We start from the raw sequence: 15,976 nt of genomic DNA on the forward strand, positions 1-15,976 counted from the left end.
ATCCGGAGGCGAGCAGCTCTGTCCCCGCCCGCTTCCCCTCCGTCCTCATCCTCACCAGGGTGGAGGTCCTCTGCAGTGGAGGGGCAGCTTAGCCCCCTGCCCCACCTGACAAGCCGTAAAGAATCCTTAACCCACGCTCTGGATTCCTTGGAGGCCTCCTCATCCAGGCCCGACTTGCAAACCAGAATTTCCAGTGTGACTGTGTTCACAGTAAGTTAATGAGCAGCTGATGAGAACAGGGTGTTGGATATAGTGGATCTACCCAAGGGGGCGGTGCAAGGTGTCTGGTCCTCTGTCTCTCTTCCTGGTAAGAGGTGAATGGTGAGGGGGTCGGGGGGATGCAGCTCAGAGAGTGGAGGCCAGCAATGAGGGTAAAACCCCATAGAGCGGGAATCCGGAAACTAAAACCCCAGTCCCAAAATATACTTGTCTCTTGCTTATCGGATGAATGCCAAACTCTGTGCTGTATAAAGGCTTTACAGAAAAGAATGGGCTCTGGTCCAGAAGCCTGGATGTGAATCCCAGCTCAGTCACTTTTAGCTGTGAGGCCTCAAGGCCAGTTGCTTACCCTCTCTGTGTGTGCTTGGACCCTCCTTTGTAATATGGGCATAACAGGGGTACCTCCTCTAAACTCCCTGCATCACTTCTAAGCTGGCTCCTGTCCTCTGATCTTTTTAATTGAGATACAATCCAATTACCATAAAGTTTATCCTTTTCAAGTGTACAATTCAGTGGTTTGTCATATATTTGCAAAGTTATGCAATAATTGCCTCTAATTCCAGGACATTGACAGCACCCCAGAAAGAAACCATATACCCATTAGTAATTACTCCCTACTCTGCCTCCCCCACCAGCTATTAATCTACTTTTTGTCTCTATGGATTTACCTAATCTGGACCTTTCATATAAATGGAATCATATAATATGGGGCCTTTAACACCTGACCCCTTTTGCTGAGCATATGTTTTCAAGGTTCATGCATGTTGCATGAGGAAGTATCAGGCTCTCATTCATCTTCATGGCCAAATAATATTCCATTGAATGGATGTACCACACTTTGTTTATCAGTTGATGAACATTTAGGGCATTTCCGCTTGGGGGCTATAGTGAATAATGCTGCTGTGAACATTTGCATACAAGTTTTTGTGTTGCCCTATATTTTCACTTCTCTTGCATGTATACTAGGCATCGACAATTTTATCTTGTACTACTCTCCCTCTCCAAGTCAAAAGGGCCTTCCTTCTGTCTCTCAAACAAACCAGGATTGCTTGTACCTAAGGCCTTTGCACTAGCTATTTCTTCAGTCTGGAAGGCTCTTCCCCCAGATTTTCCCATGGTTCACTCTTTGTCAGTCAGATCTCAGTTTAAACAATACGACCTCAGCAAGCCCTTCCTGGAGTATTTTATCAGTCATTCTCCGCCTCTTACCTTGTTTCATTTTTTTATCTATTATTACACTCTGATTTAATAATTTTAATTTATTTGCATATTTGTAGCATATCTAACCGTTCTTGAATGTAAGGTCCAAGAGAGTAGGATCTTGTCTACTGTGACACTCACGATCCCCAGTTGCTAGAACAGTGCCTGACATGCAGTAAGCACCTATTAAACATTAGTTATTATTACGTGGCACCTCAGAGCAAACTTAAGAAGTAAGTACTATGTTATCCTCATGTTACAAATGAAGAAACTGAGACTCAGGGAAGTTAAGTGATTTGGCCAAAATCCCACTAGTAGGAAGTCCAGAGCCTGGGTTTGATGCCAGGACTCTCTGGCTCAAAAGCTGGTGCCTCTTGTATGTTGCTTACCACTTAATCTAGCTCCTGGACCTCACAAACTGACCATTCCAGCAAGGATTTATCTGAGCTTAGACAAGAGACACGTCAAGGAGGCAGACATATGGAGACTGTCTGGTCTGGCAGCACCAAGAGACCTGGCCCCAGGGGCAGGTAGATGGGAACGCCCCACCCCTGGGAGCTTTGGCTGGGGAAAGAGCTCCTCAGAGCCACCAGCCAACCCCTGGCCTCCCTCAAGCAGACCTTCTAAAGTAGCAGACCTCCCCTGCAGTGCCACGGTCACTTCGTTTTACACAAACTCCAGCAGGGACGGTGCTAATTAACTCACTCCTTCATGCCAGGTGCTGTTCCAAACACTTTTCATATATTAATTCACTGAATCCCTGATTAGCCTGTTGAGGTATATGTCACACTGTCCCCATATAATTGAGGCCCAGGGAGGGGGTGAAGTAACCTGCCTGAGGGCCCATGGCTAGAGAATGGTAGAGACAGCTTGTCCAACAGCTTTGAACCACTACTCTGCCCTGCATCTCAGCAGTGAGTTTGAGAATAAGGCTTCATTTACAAAAGAATCCACCACCGGGTGACTGTGTGACCTTAAGACAACCCCTGCAAGCTCTCTGGCCCTTAGTTGCATTATCTGCATAAATAGACAAGTGTGTTCTTTAGAACCAGATGTTAATAGTGTTATGTGTGTATGTGTGGTGGCGGGGGTGGGGGTGCGGAGATTCCATGATCAGTAGGGCTTGGAACACTGGGTTAAACTAAATTAAGCAGACTTCTTTACAGCAGGACTTCTCAGTGCCTTTAATATGCTAATGTGCAATTCATGGCTCTAAGAGGAGGGTTGAGGATGTAGCCATTCCCAAGCTTTTTTGAACACAGAACTAAGTGGAGTGGTGGTTCATAGAACACAATTTGGGAAACACTCATTAAAGAAGCTTGTTTACAGCAAAAAGTTACTTTTTCCTGAGATCAGACAGAACCCCCTTCCCTTTCCTTATTTTCACTTGCTGGGAAGAGAGGGACTTAACTTGTAGACATTCATCGATTCCTTTAGGTCTGTAGGGAACTTTGGGGCATTTAGCATGGAGACAGGAATAGGGACTTATTCACTAAGCCAGAGCTGTGATTATGGACCTAGATTGTCTTTCATGAGTCTCAAAACAGGCAGGTTTAATTTGAGGCAGGTGTAATTTAAGAAGTTGATAAAATGTTTCAGGTGAAAATTCTATCTTTGGAGTCAGTCAGAAATGGGTTTGCATCTTAGCTGTGCCATTTGACAGCAGGAGCTGTGTGAACTTGTGCAAGCTACCTAACATCTCTGTGCCTCAGTTTCCACATCTGTACAATGGATAATATAACACCTACTTCATAAGGGTCTTGTGGGGGTTTGTTGATAATAACGCATAAGACGCACTTGCAGATACCAAGTATTCAATAAGAGGTAACTACTATTATCAACATCGTCATCTTATCTCATTTTTACAGATAAGACAGCTGGGGCTCAGAGAGGTCATAGTTTGCCTAAGGCCACACAGCTATCCTGTGTGGCTGAGGTGAGACCCATACACCACCCCAAACCTGCTCTTCCTCCCCAAGATCCCCAAAGGAGGCTGAGCTAGTTCCTGGCTTGAAAATAAAATACCTCTCCCATCCCACGCCTCCCATTGCATGCCTGTGTTCCAGGGCTCTGGAGAACTGAGGAAGTCCTGAGCCCAAGAGCCTCCTTGTGCAGAGAAGTTCCTGGCCATTCTGATCCCTACAGCAGCTCCCTGGGGACATCCCATAGGATGACTAGCCGATGCAAACGTTGTGTGCCCAGCAGACCACACGGGCCCCCACTATCAACCTGGGACTTTCTGAGTCCTAGTGTGGATGGGGGATTTCTCAGCAGCTGCTGCAGGGTTAGGGACAGCAGGGAGACAGCATGGAGGCCAAGGGGACAAGGTTCCAGGCCCTTGTCTTGGATCCATGAAAGAAGGACGTCTTTAAAGAGGTTTGTATGGTGTCCTTCCAAGTAACTTTCCGTTTAGTAAAAAGGTTTTCTTTGTTTGTTTTTTTTTTTTTTCGTGTAGTATAGTCAGTTTACAATGTTGTGTCAATTTCTGGTGTACAGCATAATGTTTCAGTCACACATATACATACAGATATATATTCATTTTCATATTCTTTTTCATATAAGATATTGAATATAGTTCCCTGTGCTATACAGAAGAAACTTTTTGTTTATCTATTTTATGTATAGTAGTTAGTATCTGCAAATCTCAAACTCTCAATTTATCCCTTTCCACCTGCTTTCCCCTTCGTAACTATAAGTTTGTTTTCTGTCTGTGAGTCTGTTTCTGTTTTGTAAATAAGTTCATTTGTGTCTTTTTTAATTTAATTTAATTTTTTTTAGATTCCACATATGAGTGATATCATATGGTATTTTTCTTTCTGGCTTATTTCACTTAGAATGACAATCTCCAGGTCCATCCATGTTGCTGCAAATGGCATTATTTTATTTTTTATGGCTGAGTAGTATTCCATTGTATAAATGTATATACCACAACTTCTTTATCCAGTCATCTGTTGATGGACATTTAGGCTGCTTCCATGTCTTGGCTATTGCATATAGTGCTGCTATGAACACTGGGGTGCATGTATCTTTTCGAATTAGAGTTCTCTCTGGATATATGCCCAGGAGTGGGATTGCTGGATCATATGGTAAATCTATTTTTAGTTTTTTGAGGAATCTCCATACTGTTTTCCATAATGGCTGCACCAAACTATATTCCCACCAGCAGTGTAGGAGGGTTCCCTTTTCTCCACAGCCTCTCCAGCATTTATCATTTGTGGACTTTTGAATGATGGCCATTCTGACTAGTGTGAGGTGATACCTCATTGTAGCTTTGATTTGCATTTCTCGGATAATTAGTGATACTGAGCATTTTTTCATGTGCCTATTGGCCATCTGTATGTCTGAATTGGAGAATTGCTTGCTTAGGTCTTCTGCCAATTTTTGGATTGGGTTGTTTGTTTTTTTGTTATTAAGTTGTATGAGCTGTTTGTATTTTCTGGAAATTAAGCCCTTGTCAGTGCAAAAGGTTTTGATGCCTACACCCATCCCACCAAGAAAACAAAACAAAACACAAAAAAGGAAAACAAAAAAAGTTTTAAGAACCACTGATCTAGTGCTTTCTTTTCGTCGCACATATAGGGGAAACAGACCCAGATGGGAAGGACCTGCCTCAGGTCCCAGCGTGTTAGTGGCAGAATGGGGACGAGAATTCACATGGCCTGACTTTGTTAATATCAGCCTCTCAGACATCAGAGTCTAACTTGGGTTTATTTTTTTAAATCCAAAAGGGAAAACAGATCCTAAGTTTGTCCTTCATTTTTAAGTTGACACCTCCCACTTTTGGACCAGACTTCCCTCTGGCCACGACGCTCCCCGTGCCCCTACCCTCCTTGTGCCCACGTACCGGATGCTGCAGATCCAAACAGGCACAGGCCACGAGCATCACCGCAGTCCCCCGGCCCCCCGCCCTCAGGCTGCTGACCTGCCCAGTGACTTAGACAGCGAGAGGCGGGGAACGAGGATGAAACTACAGCCCATGCTTCGAGGACCTGCTCGAATCCCAGCTTAGCCGCTCCTTGTCTGCGTGACCTTGAGCAAGTCACCCAACCCCTCAGAGTCTCACTGTCATCAGCTGTAAAGCTGGGATAACTTCATGCACCTGGTGAGACTGCTGTAAGGATTGGAGGTAACTACAGGCAAAGAATCTGCCGCACGGAAGTCATGCAGCGGGAATAGTTTATATCAGTATTATTATTATAACTCCAGCTGGTTTTCCATCAGATCTGAAGTTCGTTTCCATACAGAAAGTGCATTACGCTCTCTGCACACCCGCAGCAAGGCCAGGCAATGCTGCCCTGCCACGTACATTCCTCGGACTGAGCCCTGCCCTTGGTTGTAACGTGAAACTCCTCCTACCTGTAGGCAGGTGTTCTGATGAGGGATGCTGTAAACGTGGTGTGATCAGCCTGAGAAAGGTGGTTGAGAAAAGACTCTAAAATCAGGCTGCTGGGTTTCACCATGGCCCCACTATTTACCTGCAGACTAGTTACTTAACCTTCCTGAGCCTCAGTTTCCTCATCTCTAATATAGGAATCATAGCAGGACCAAACTCATAGGCTTACTGTGAGGAGTAAATGGGATAATGTGTGTGAATTCTTGGTGCACTGGCTCAGCCTTAAAACATGGCAAAAAAGTAAGACCTCCTATTATTTGTACTAAGATCAGTCCTTTCTACCCAGAAAGAGCATAGTGGAACATAAAAGTACTGGATCGGGATTCAGGTGACTTTGAGTGAAGTACTGATTCTGCCACAAATTAGCAGGGTGATGTTGAGCGTGACTTTGCCCCTCTCTGTGCCTCAGTTTCCCCATCTGCCAACTCAAGGGGTGGATTAATTGAGTCCTTCCAGCTCTGACATTGAAGGAGAGCTGGTGAGAAGGTTATATGGCCACCCAGTGTAGTATCTGGATGGACCCAGTCTTCCCAGTTACCCCATTCAGAGGAGGACCAGGAAGCGGTCTGGGAGGAAGGCTTTGGCCTCTTCAAACCAGTGCCTGGCTTAAGAGAGGTGTTCTGGGGATACAGAAGCCCAGCTTGAAGTTGTCCCTATCACAGTGTGTGACCTTGGGAAAGGACTTCACCTCTCAGTTTCTTTATTTGTAAAATGGGACTTAAAATGGTACCCAGAGTAAGGGATTATAATGACCATCTGAGCCAATTCTGCGACTTCGCTTAGCACACAGAGGAAGGACTTGGTGTTAATCGTTATGCTGCCAGTTGCATGTGGACCCCATCTCTGGGCACGGTCTCTTCTTAAAGCCAGTCTGAGTGCACCTGTGTCCATTCACAGCATTATTTCTGATGACAATAAAGCTCTTTATGAGGACAGCAGCCATGGTGGGGACCCACCTGGAGAGGAAGAGTGGGCCAGTCTCTGCACGTTGACCATTGAGATTCCCATGATTCCAGGTCAGCCTGAAGGAGGTGACAGCCCTCTGTCCTTCCCCACCCTGCCCACAAGACCAGCTCGGCAGGACTAGAAACTCCACCTTTCCCAGCCCCTTTACCCGGTGTAGGATGCTGGCGGGAGAAGTGGCCACCCAAGTCCCATGGCCTGTCACTACGCCTGGGACCATAAGCAGTCTTTGTAGTATTGAAAAGAGTGTCCACTTTTGATTCTTGGCATCTCACATCACAGGCTGAGTGTCTTCACTGGACTTCAGTTTTTTCATCTGAAAAATGGAGATAGTAATAAAACCTGCTTCCCAGGGCCATTGCAAAGATTCAAAAAGGGAGCATGCGTATAACAAACAGCAAGCCCTCTATGAATAGCTTTCACGTCACTCATGTGACTCTCCATTTCTCCTCCAGTGCTTTTTGGCCATGCCATGCTGGGAACACCCAGCGCATTGAGTTTTGTATTTCCTTTCAGCCTGGAGCTGTGTCGGAGTAGTAGCGTTGGTCTGGGGTGGCAGTCTGGAAACCTGACTCGAGTTAGGACTCCGCCCCTCTGTTGCTCTGTGACCTGCCGCTGGTCATCCTCCCTCTCTGTCTATCAGTCTCTTCCTCTACAGCAGCACTGTCTAATAGAAATAGGATGTGATCCACATATGTAATTTTAAATTGTGTAGTAGCCAAACTTTATAAAAAGTAAAAAGAAATAGAGAAAATTAATTTTAATAATATATTTTACTTAACCCAATGTATCCAAGAAAGGATCATTTCAACATGTAATCAATACTAAAATGTTGCTAATGAGATATTTTACACTTTTTTTCTAAGTCTTTGAGACCTGGGAGGTTCTCAGCCTAGGGTGATTTTGGCAATTGTCTGGGATGTTTTGGGTTGTCACAACCTAGAGGGGTGGGGGATGGCGGGCAGAGACCAGAGATGTTGCTACACATCCTACGGTGCACAGCACAGCCCCTCACAGCCCAGATCTGGCCCAACATGTTAACAGTGCCTGTTTTACACGTATAGCACAGTTCAGATTAGCCACTTTCCAAATTCTCATGGAGCTGGTGGCTACCATATTGGACAGTGCAGCTCTGTAACATAAAACATTTGCACATGCACTTAAAAAGCCACGTTTTTAGGAATTTGGGTTCTGGTAAATTTATTTTCCTGCCCATCTCTAAATAAGTGGCTACATGAGATGTGGCTGGTTCACCCGTCCCTGGCTGGCTAAGGACAGAGCCCATCTGTCCCTGGCTGGTCAGACTCTTCCAAAGCCACCCGCCCTCCCCTGGGAGACAGCCTGGGACAGACAGTGAAGGCTGTTCTTTTCTGGGGAGACAATGCTGCAGGCCCTGCTACCTACCTGACAGGGCTATTGTGGCTCCGGGAGAAAAGGGCTTTGTCAGGACAGCAGCCCAGGAGTCAGCAGTTCAATGGGGCCCTTTATGTCTGCACTCCCGGGATGCTCCAGGCCAGCCCTGGGGAGGCTCCACCCCCTCCTAGGACAAATGGGGACCCTGAGGCCCAGAGAGGGCGTGGAAAGCCCTCCACTGGATCCCAGCGCCCTCCGCCTCAGCCCACTGCCCTAAAATATGAAATCCACCTAACTCTTTCTCAAAGCTCAGGGTGAACTCAGTACTGCATTTAACCTGGGCACGGGGACCCTTGCCCCATACCCTGAAATTTAGCAGTTCCACAAATGACAAACACTTACACAGTGACTGAACTAAAGAACACGTGTGCGTCTGTCTCCTAAGATCTGGGCTGACCTCTGGCACAAGGCAACTATAACCTTGTTTGCACCCTCTCTTGTGACTTAAAAAGCCCAGGCCAGAGGGAAACACTCCAGCTCTCTTGTCCTATGTCCTTGGAACAAAAAAGCGAAGGAGTTTGAATGCAGTGAGAGTTTGAGGGTTGTACCTGGCCAGCCCCAGAGATGGATACTGTTTTGCAGCACAATTAGGATCTGAGCAGCAGAGATGCTCCGCTAGAGAAAAGACAGACTCCCTTGTCAGGTCCTCCCTGTCAGGGGAATGGACATACACATTTTTCTATAATGAGGTGTCAGTCCCCAGGAAGGCCAGTCTCTGGTTTCTGGCTCTTCCGTGTTCCGATTCATGCTGGTCTTGGAAGTACTCACCTCCATGTGAACTCTGGCGCCACATCCCTCCAAAGTTAGGGGCAGGCCTAGATGTTAGGGGTAAAGTCCCGTGAACTTGAATCTGTAATGCGAGCTAGACCTGTAACTTGCCTTTTCTTTTTTGTTTACACTTTTGGGGGGGGGGGCATGTAATTAGGTTTATTTTTTTAAATGGAGGTAACTGGGGATTGAACCCAGGACCTCACATATGCTAAGTGTGGACTCTACTACTGAGCTCTACCCTCCCCTTGCCTTTCCTTTCTAACCTCTGCCCTATCCACACTCTTTAGACCCCATGGTGGTACACACACACACACACAGAAAGGGGCAGGAAGGGCTGTCTTATTTGACTGATCCTTCTGGAGAGTAAGTGACTTATTTAATGTTATCCAGCAAATTAAGGGAAGCCACATGCTGGGAGAACCCATCCTTTGAGGCCCAGCTAGAAGGCCACCAGTAAAGGGTGGAGGGTGGTGGCTGGGGAGACAGACTGGGGGCTGAGTAGCTTCTGGCACCCTCTCTTATTAGCTATGGAACCTTGGGGGCCAGTTTCTCAGAGTATTTAAAATGTGGCTTTTTGGGGGGGACGTTATTGCTTAAATGGTAGAGTGCATGCTTAGCATGCATGAAGTTCGGAGTTCAATCCTCAGTACCTCCATTAAAAAAAAGAAAACTAGTAATAAATAATTAAATAGACCTAAGGACCCCCTCCCCCCAAAAAAATTTTAAATGTGGCTTTTTCTATTCCTGTACGAAATATTATTAGGGGAAGCTGGTGACAGGTATAAGGGAACTCTCTGTACTATTTTTGTAACTCTCCTATAAATCCAAAATTATTTTATAATCAAAAAAATTTTTAATGTAATTTTTCCTTACCTGTACCATGGAGATTAGTACCTGCCTCACAGAAGGCTTCAATGAGATAATGCCTGTAAAGGGCTTAGTATAGTGTCTGTTCTGGAGTAAAGACTCAATAAGTAAGTACTTTGAAAGCTGCTTCCTCCAGGAAGCCAGGGACCTGTCAGAACCCACCACTGCTTTCTTGGCAGCCCCACATCCTCACTACTCGGGGGCAGGCGTTTACTTCAGCCTAAAATGATGCCGAGCTCAGTGTGGCTGCTGGGAGCATGCATTTCATCTTGGCTCTTCCAGTTCCTGGCTGGGGCTCTGGGGCAAGTTACTAGATCACTCTGTGGCTCAGTTTCCTTTCTGTAAATAATAAAACAACAAGCATGGTTGTCATGAGGATTAAATGAACTGGGATTTTTCAGCACTAACAGCTGTGCCTGGCTGATAGCAAGCACTGCACAAGAGTTTTTATGCTCCAGGTCAGTGTTTCTCTAACTTTTTCCCTAGTAGCACCCACAGTAACAAACATGCTTTCCATCACCACCATTTTTCTTTTTCATAGTGATTTGGAAAACACCAGTCTCCAGATAGGTGACCCCATTTTGTTTCCTATATTAGTATATGAGGTTCCTGGGGGACAGGGAATATGTCTGATTCATTTTGGTCTCCAATTACTTCGTTTGCTTCTTTCATTCAATTTACTAAGCTTCCATCACCCATTCATTCCACATATATGTATCGACCTTTTATTGAACACCTACTATGTGCCTATTGCGTATTAGTGCCCCAGTATAGATCGGACCTACCTTGAATGAATGAATCAAGCAGGGAGGTAGGAAGCCAGGAAGGCAGGGAGGAAGGGAAAAACCTGGGGTCCTGGATGTCCCTGGCCCGAAAGGCTTCCACATGACAGCAGTGCTCCCTTCCGCCCCCGCGTTCCACTTCCATCCCAGCCAGAAAATTGCCCTCTCTCTTGCCATCCTGGGGCCTATCAATTGTGTCACTGGGGACGGAACTGGGTGCAGGTCCCGGGGTTGCGGAGGGGTGGTGCCCGGGGACCCGCCCCCTTGACTCCAGCCAGGAACAAGGGGCGGTGACTCCCTCGCTGGGCGTCGGGCAGCCTCCTGCGCCCCGGGAGGGCGTGCGCCCCTCTGCGGGCAGCTTGAGCGCAGGGCCCCCCGGCCCTTGGAGTTACCCAAGAGGCCGGGTGACTCCTCCCCGGGGACCCTCCCCCTCTGCGGCGCGTCATTCTCTCCACCCTCGGGTCCCGACCCCGGCGGCTCCTCGTACGCCGGCCACACCAGGGACGAGTCTCAGCCACCTGCTCCGGAGCCAGGGAACCGGGGCGCCGTTCGCCCGCGCTTCGGTGCGAGCGCCGGGCCCCATGGAGCCGCCGGCCGGCAACGCCAGCTGCGAGAACGGTGCGTGGGGCCGGCGGGGACCCGGGTGCGCCCCGCGCTGAGCGCCTGCCCTTCCCCGCCGCTCCTTTCCTCCGCGTCCTCTCCTGCCAAGGGGCCCCAAGTGGGGGAGAGGGTCCGCACGCGTCGTCCCTCACCCGGTTCTCAGGCCCGCCTTGGGGAGGAGCCAGGTTCTGGCTGTGCCCCCCCACCTTTGGAGCTGGGTTGCTGAGAGGGGCAATGGGGGAAAGGGGACCGTACTGCGGGAGTAAGGGGTGGGAGGAGGTGGGCTTTACTGGTTACAGCTGGTCCACCAAGAGGTGGGGGACTGGGGGGTGTCTTTTATGTATAGTTGCTTCAGATTTTAGTACCTGCCCAGGTCTGCCTCCCTGGGGCCCAACAAAGACAGGGGAGTGAGGCGCAGAGACTCACCACCCTCAAACCCACATGCACCTTTTGGGAAAGGGAGGGAAAGAACACCCCAGGAAGGGGTAAGGAAGGATGCTTGGCTTTATGCTCGGGTTCTCATCATGAACCTGGGTGGTGGACTAGGCCGTTTACCTGCATCATCCCTGTCAATCCTTGACACAACTCTACCTTAGTGTCTCGGCTCTGGAGACAGAGAAACTGAGGCTCTGAAAAGTCTGATTAATTTGCTCAAGGTATTAATCACCGTGGGGCGATGGAATACAGAACCAGGGCTTGGATTCTAAAACCTGTCTTCATACCACTGCGTCACCTCCTTTCTTGGTATAGCATCATTTTCCTACCTTGTCTTGGCATCGCAGGCTGTGGGAGATCCCTGTTTTTCTAATTTCTCTTCTCCAGTGAAGCTTTCAGAGCTGGCCTGTTGGGTGTTGGCTGGCTTTGGTTTCCTGACCAACGAGACAGTCCATTTTCAGCCTCACCTTCCCCTGGGGAAGAATATGTTCCCCAGTCCCCGCGTATCCTGGAAGAGGAGCAGGAATCATCTGGCCCAACACCCACCTGTCAGATAAGCATCCTTCTCACAATTGGATTTCCTTTGGCCATCGGCCCTCTTCCTTGTTCTTTTCCCCGGGTGGGAGAACTTAACTCAGTGGAGGGTCCTGTGCCCCTTGGGTGCCTCAAGCCTCCCCCAAACAGCCAGACCCACCCTTTGGCTCCACCTGCTGGAAATGCACCTGGAGGAGGCCAGGGGAGGGGTGTGCGAAAGGGCTTGGCCTTCCTCTTGGGAGCCACCTTCTTTGCCCTACATCCTGCCAGGTTCTGGCTCTTTTCCTAAGCTCAGGGAACTCCCAGGATGTGACTCCTGTCCTAGCTGACAGAACAAGTTTGATTAGGGACCCAGATGGTTTCTTATCTCATCTTCTGTTGATTGTGACCCAGCTGTTAGAAAGAGAGGTCTCCCACTGCAGAAGACACATGGCCATCCCCCAGTGGGTTCCAGACCCAGTCCTGCTACCCGGGTTTTGGGAGACTCACACAAGTCCTTCCCTATCTCAGGGCCTCAGTTTCCCCAGCTGAAAAGCAAGAGGGTTAGATGGGCTGCCTTCTAAGGGCCCTTCCAGCTTTGCTGTTCCATGCTGTGCCGTAGAAGGAAAGTCAGCATTGCCCTTACTGTGTTCCACCAGAATGCCACTCTGTGCTCAACATAGGCCAAAGCTAGAGCTGCCTGACCTGTTGGACTTTGGGGCCCTTCTAGCTTGGTCCGAGGAAAAGGGCCTGCCAGGCTTACATTCTTGGCACAGGAGCCTGGGTCTTTATGACACACAGGCTGTAAGGACCTTCTACCACCAAAAGTCACAAACTTAAATGCCAGTAGGGGCCGAGCACATAACACAGTTGACTGAAAGGAGCCAGGTGTGGACTCTGGGGGAATCGCTAAGAGTACCTCCCGTCTAGCGGGGAGCCAGCTGTTTGCCTCTGGGACCATCTGCCCAGCAAGGTAAGCGAAGGCAGCCTTGAAGCTGAATTTTCATAGGGAATCTGGTTTTTAAATACTGGTGATGAATTCATACTTTAAGATAACCCTCAAGAAGCTAGATGAAACCCCATCCCCTTTGCTGCCTGCTTTGTGACGGGGTGTGTGTTGACCAAGAGCATGAGCTCTGACATCATATGGGCTTGGGGAACAGTTCTGGCTTGACCACTTAGCACCAGTGCAGCCATAGGTTACTGAGCTTATCAGGACCCCAGTTTCTCAGCTAAAACCCTGGACATGATCGCTGTGCCATTTCCATGATAGGGATGTTCACTGGAAGGCCCAGAGCTGTGAGCACCAGCACGGGAAGATTGTTGCCTCTGCCTTGTACTGTCTCCTTGAACTTGGGCAGCTTGGTGCTTCTGACTGAGGGTCTGCTCTTCATGCCCGAGTTTGTCCTGTTGTCTTTGGTGTTTGTGTCACAAGAGCCAGCAAGTGTGGGCTGGCTTTAGGGCATGAGGGCTGCTTCAGACTCTCACGGACTCTAGGACTCTAGACAGCAAAGTGAAGACAGATCCTGCCTGGGGTGGCAGGGACGCCCATCCCTCGGCGGCCTGAGGAGGCCCCAGCCACTGACCAGGAGCACTAGAGGTTTTCGAAGGATGGCCTGGGGATGGTTGGTCCTGACCAACAGGATGCTCAGAGTTCGTCATCTTCAGGCCTAGGAGGGGCTGTGGACTCTCCAGCTTCACTCCCTCCTGGTACCCGCCGGGATTCTGCATCATGGCTGGAGTTAGTGATACGTAAGTGAAGAGGCCTCTGGGAGGGGAGACTCCCTGTGTGATCCTGAGCTGTGGGAGGCCCGTGTGCCCAGAGGCTGGTGAGGTTGGATTCAGTGACACCTGAGATCTGGGGGGACCCAGCTTGATGTGTGGGGCGTCAGTATGGTGTCGTGGTTATGTTCTGGGGTTCTGGAGTCAGACAGCCTGTGTTCATAGGCCAGGATCCTGACCTCTTGTTGCCTCCCTTTCCATGTCGATGAAATGGGAATTAAAGACAGCCCTCATTTGATGGGCGGTTGGAAGAACTTGATGACTTCACGCCAATGAAGTCCCTAACCTGGCGTAAACACTCAGTAAATGTTAACCGCTGTTTTTAGTTTGGGGCTCAGGGTATGGCTGGAGTGCGGCAGTGGCTGAGGCCTGGGGTCTGAGGCAGTGGCCGGTGCCGGTATCTTTAGAGCATGCAAACGTCCCCCGCGTGACTCTCTCCCCGGTGTCTTCCCCAGGTTCCCTGATCCGCCTGTACTGCTCCTCTCAGCAAGTTCTGTGTCAGATCATCGCTGACCTTGGCCCTGAGATGCCCAGCAATGTCACCTCTCACAGCTGGCAGGAGAGGTTCAGGCAGAGCTACAGCTTCTACATCGGCCTGGGGCTGGCCTTCCTGTCCAGCTTCCTCATCGGCAGCAGCGTCATCCTCAAGAAGAAAGGCCTCCAGCGACTGGTGGCCTCGGGGGCCACGAGGGCAGGTAGGCTCCTGGCGGTGGGGTGTGGGTGTGGACGGGGTGCTGGGCAGCCGAGCCCGCAGCCAGCCCTGTGAGCCTCCTCCCGGGTCCGCTGTAGCAGTTGGAGAGCCTGTCCTAAGGGCACAAAAGGTGCACTGTCAACCCCATGGGGAATCAGTCCACCAACGGGACACCTTCCTTTATGATCCAGTATTTCCTGAGAACTTCGTGGTCAGTTAACTGGGGTGAAGAGAGGGAAAAGTCTCAGGGCCAAGAATCAGGAAGCCCAGGTCTATTCCTGGTTTTATTTCTTACCAGTTGTGCCGTGGCAGGCCGGTAACAACCTCCCTACAAGATGGGAACACGATGCCTCTGCCCAGAACAGTGGCAGACACTAGGGTGCCCTCACTTACTGTCAAACTGAGCTCCTGTATAGGATACAAAAGAATTGCTGAGTCTCTGTCCACAGGGGTTCGTTTGTTTGGAAAATAAGGTGTGTATCCTTGAAAACAATTCCTGAGAAAAGGAATCCTATATAAAAGAATTCACTCATTGAATCATCATTTATTGTGTACCTGCTGCATGCCAGGTGCCATGCGAGACATGCAGCCACTGTGCCCTTGAAGGGCTTTGAGTTGAGTGGGAGAGATAAGCAAGTCGATAAACACTTGTCCCATAGCCTGTTAAGTGCTGTCATGGGGAAAAGATGAAGGGGAGAAGAGGAAGATGACGTAGTGTTCCAGGCAGAAAGAACAGCATGTGCAAAGGCCCAGGGCTGAAAGCATGAATTATATTAGAAGCTGAAAGTAATTCAGGATGGCTGGAGCATGGAGGGGTGAGAAATGGGCTGAGGGCCAGCTCATGAAGGGTCTTGTAAACTGGGCTCCAGAGTTTGAGTGTAACTCTAAATGACAAAGGTTTTAGGCAGGCAAGTGACGTATTTTGATTTATGATTTGAAAAGATCCCTAGTTGCTGGGTGCAGAATGGGTTAGGGGACAAGACTGGAGGGCGGGAGGCCGGTTAAAGGAGGAAGACAACAGAGCTTGGGCCAGGGAATGGCCGTGGGCATGGAGACAGGTGGTGGAGTGCAGAGACGGTTTCTGCAGGTAGGACATACTGGGTTCGGTGTTGCCGGGCTCCAAGGGGAGTGTGAAAAAAATGAGTCAGGATGACTCAGCCCTCTGCTTTGAGCAACTGGGGAGATGAAGGTGCTCTTTTCTGCAATGAAGAATACAGGAGGAGCAGGTTTATGGAAAGACAACGTGTTCAGGTCTGGACATGTTCAACTTAATGTTCTGTGAGACACTGTGCTTTGGCAGCAGACCATTAGGGCTCCAATTCCAGCTCCTCAGTTCCTGGCGACGTG

The 15,976-nt window shown here is 49.1% G+C and overlaps 1 protein-coding gene across 2 annotated transcripts in view; it reads left to right on the plus strand.

Annotated features, from left to right (window-relative positions):
• The window catches only part of NIPAL4 (NIPA like domain containing 4), a 26,772-nt gene continuing 10,796 nt past the window's right edge, over positions 1–15,976 (plus strand). Inside the window, exons 1-2 of one of the 2 annotated variants that reach the window (XM_032477194.1) lie at positions 1–210; positions 14,394–14,633. In XM_032477194.1, coding sequence (XP_032333085.1) covers positions 14,465–14,633 — 169 coding nt within the window. In that variant the 5' untranslated portion in view covers positions 1–210; positions 14,394–14,464. Of the gene's footprint in view, positions 211–11,041; positions 11,227–14,393; positions 14,634–15,976 lie in introns of those variants that run through there. The other variant, XM_032477193.1, reaches the window with a different exon arrangement.

Source organism: Camelus ferus, chromosome 3 (assembly GCF_009834535.1).
Source record: "Camelus ferus isolate YT-003-E chromosome 3, BCGSAC_Cfer_1.0, whole genome shotgun sequence".
Lineage (NCBI taxonomy): Eukaryota > Metazoa > Chordata > Mammalia > Artiodactyla > Camelidae > Camelus > Camelus ferus.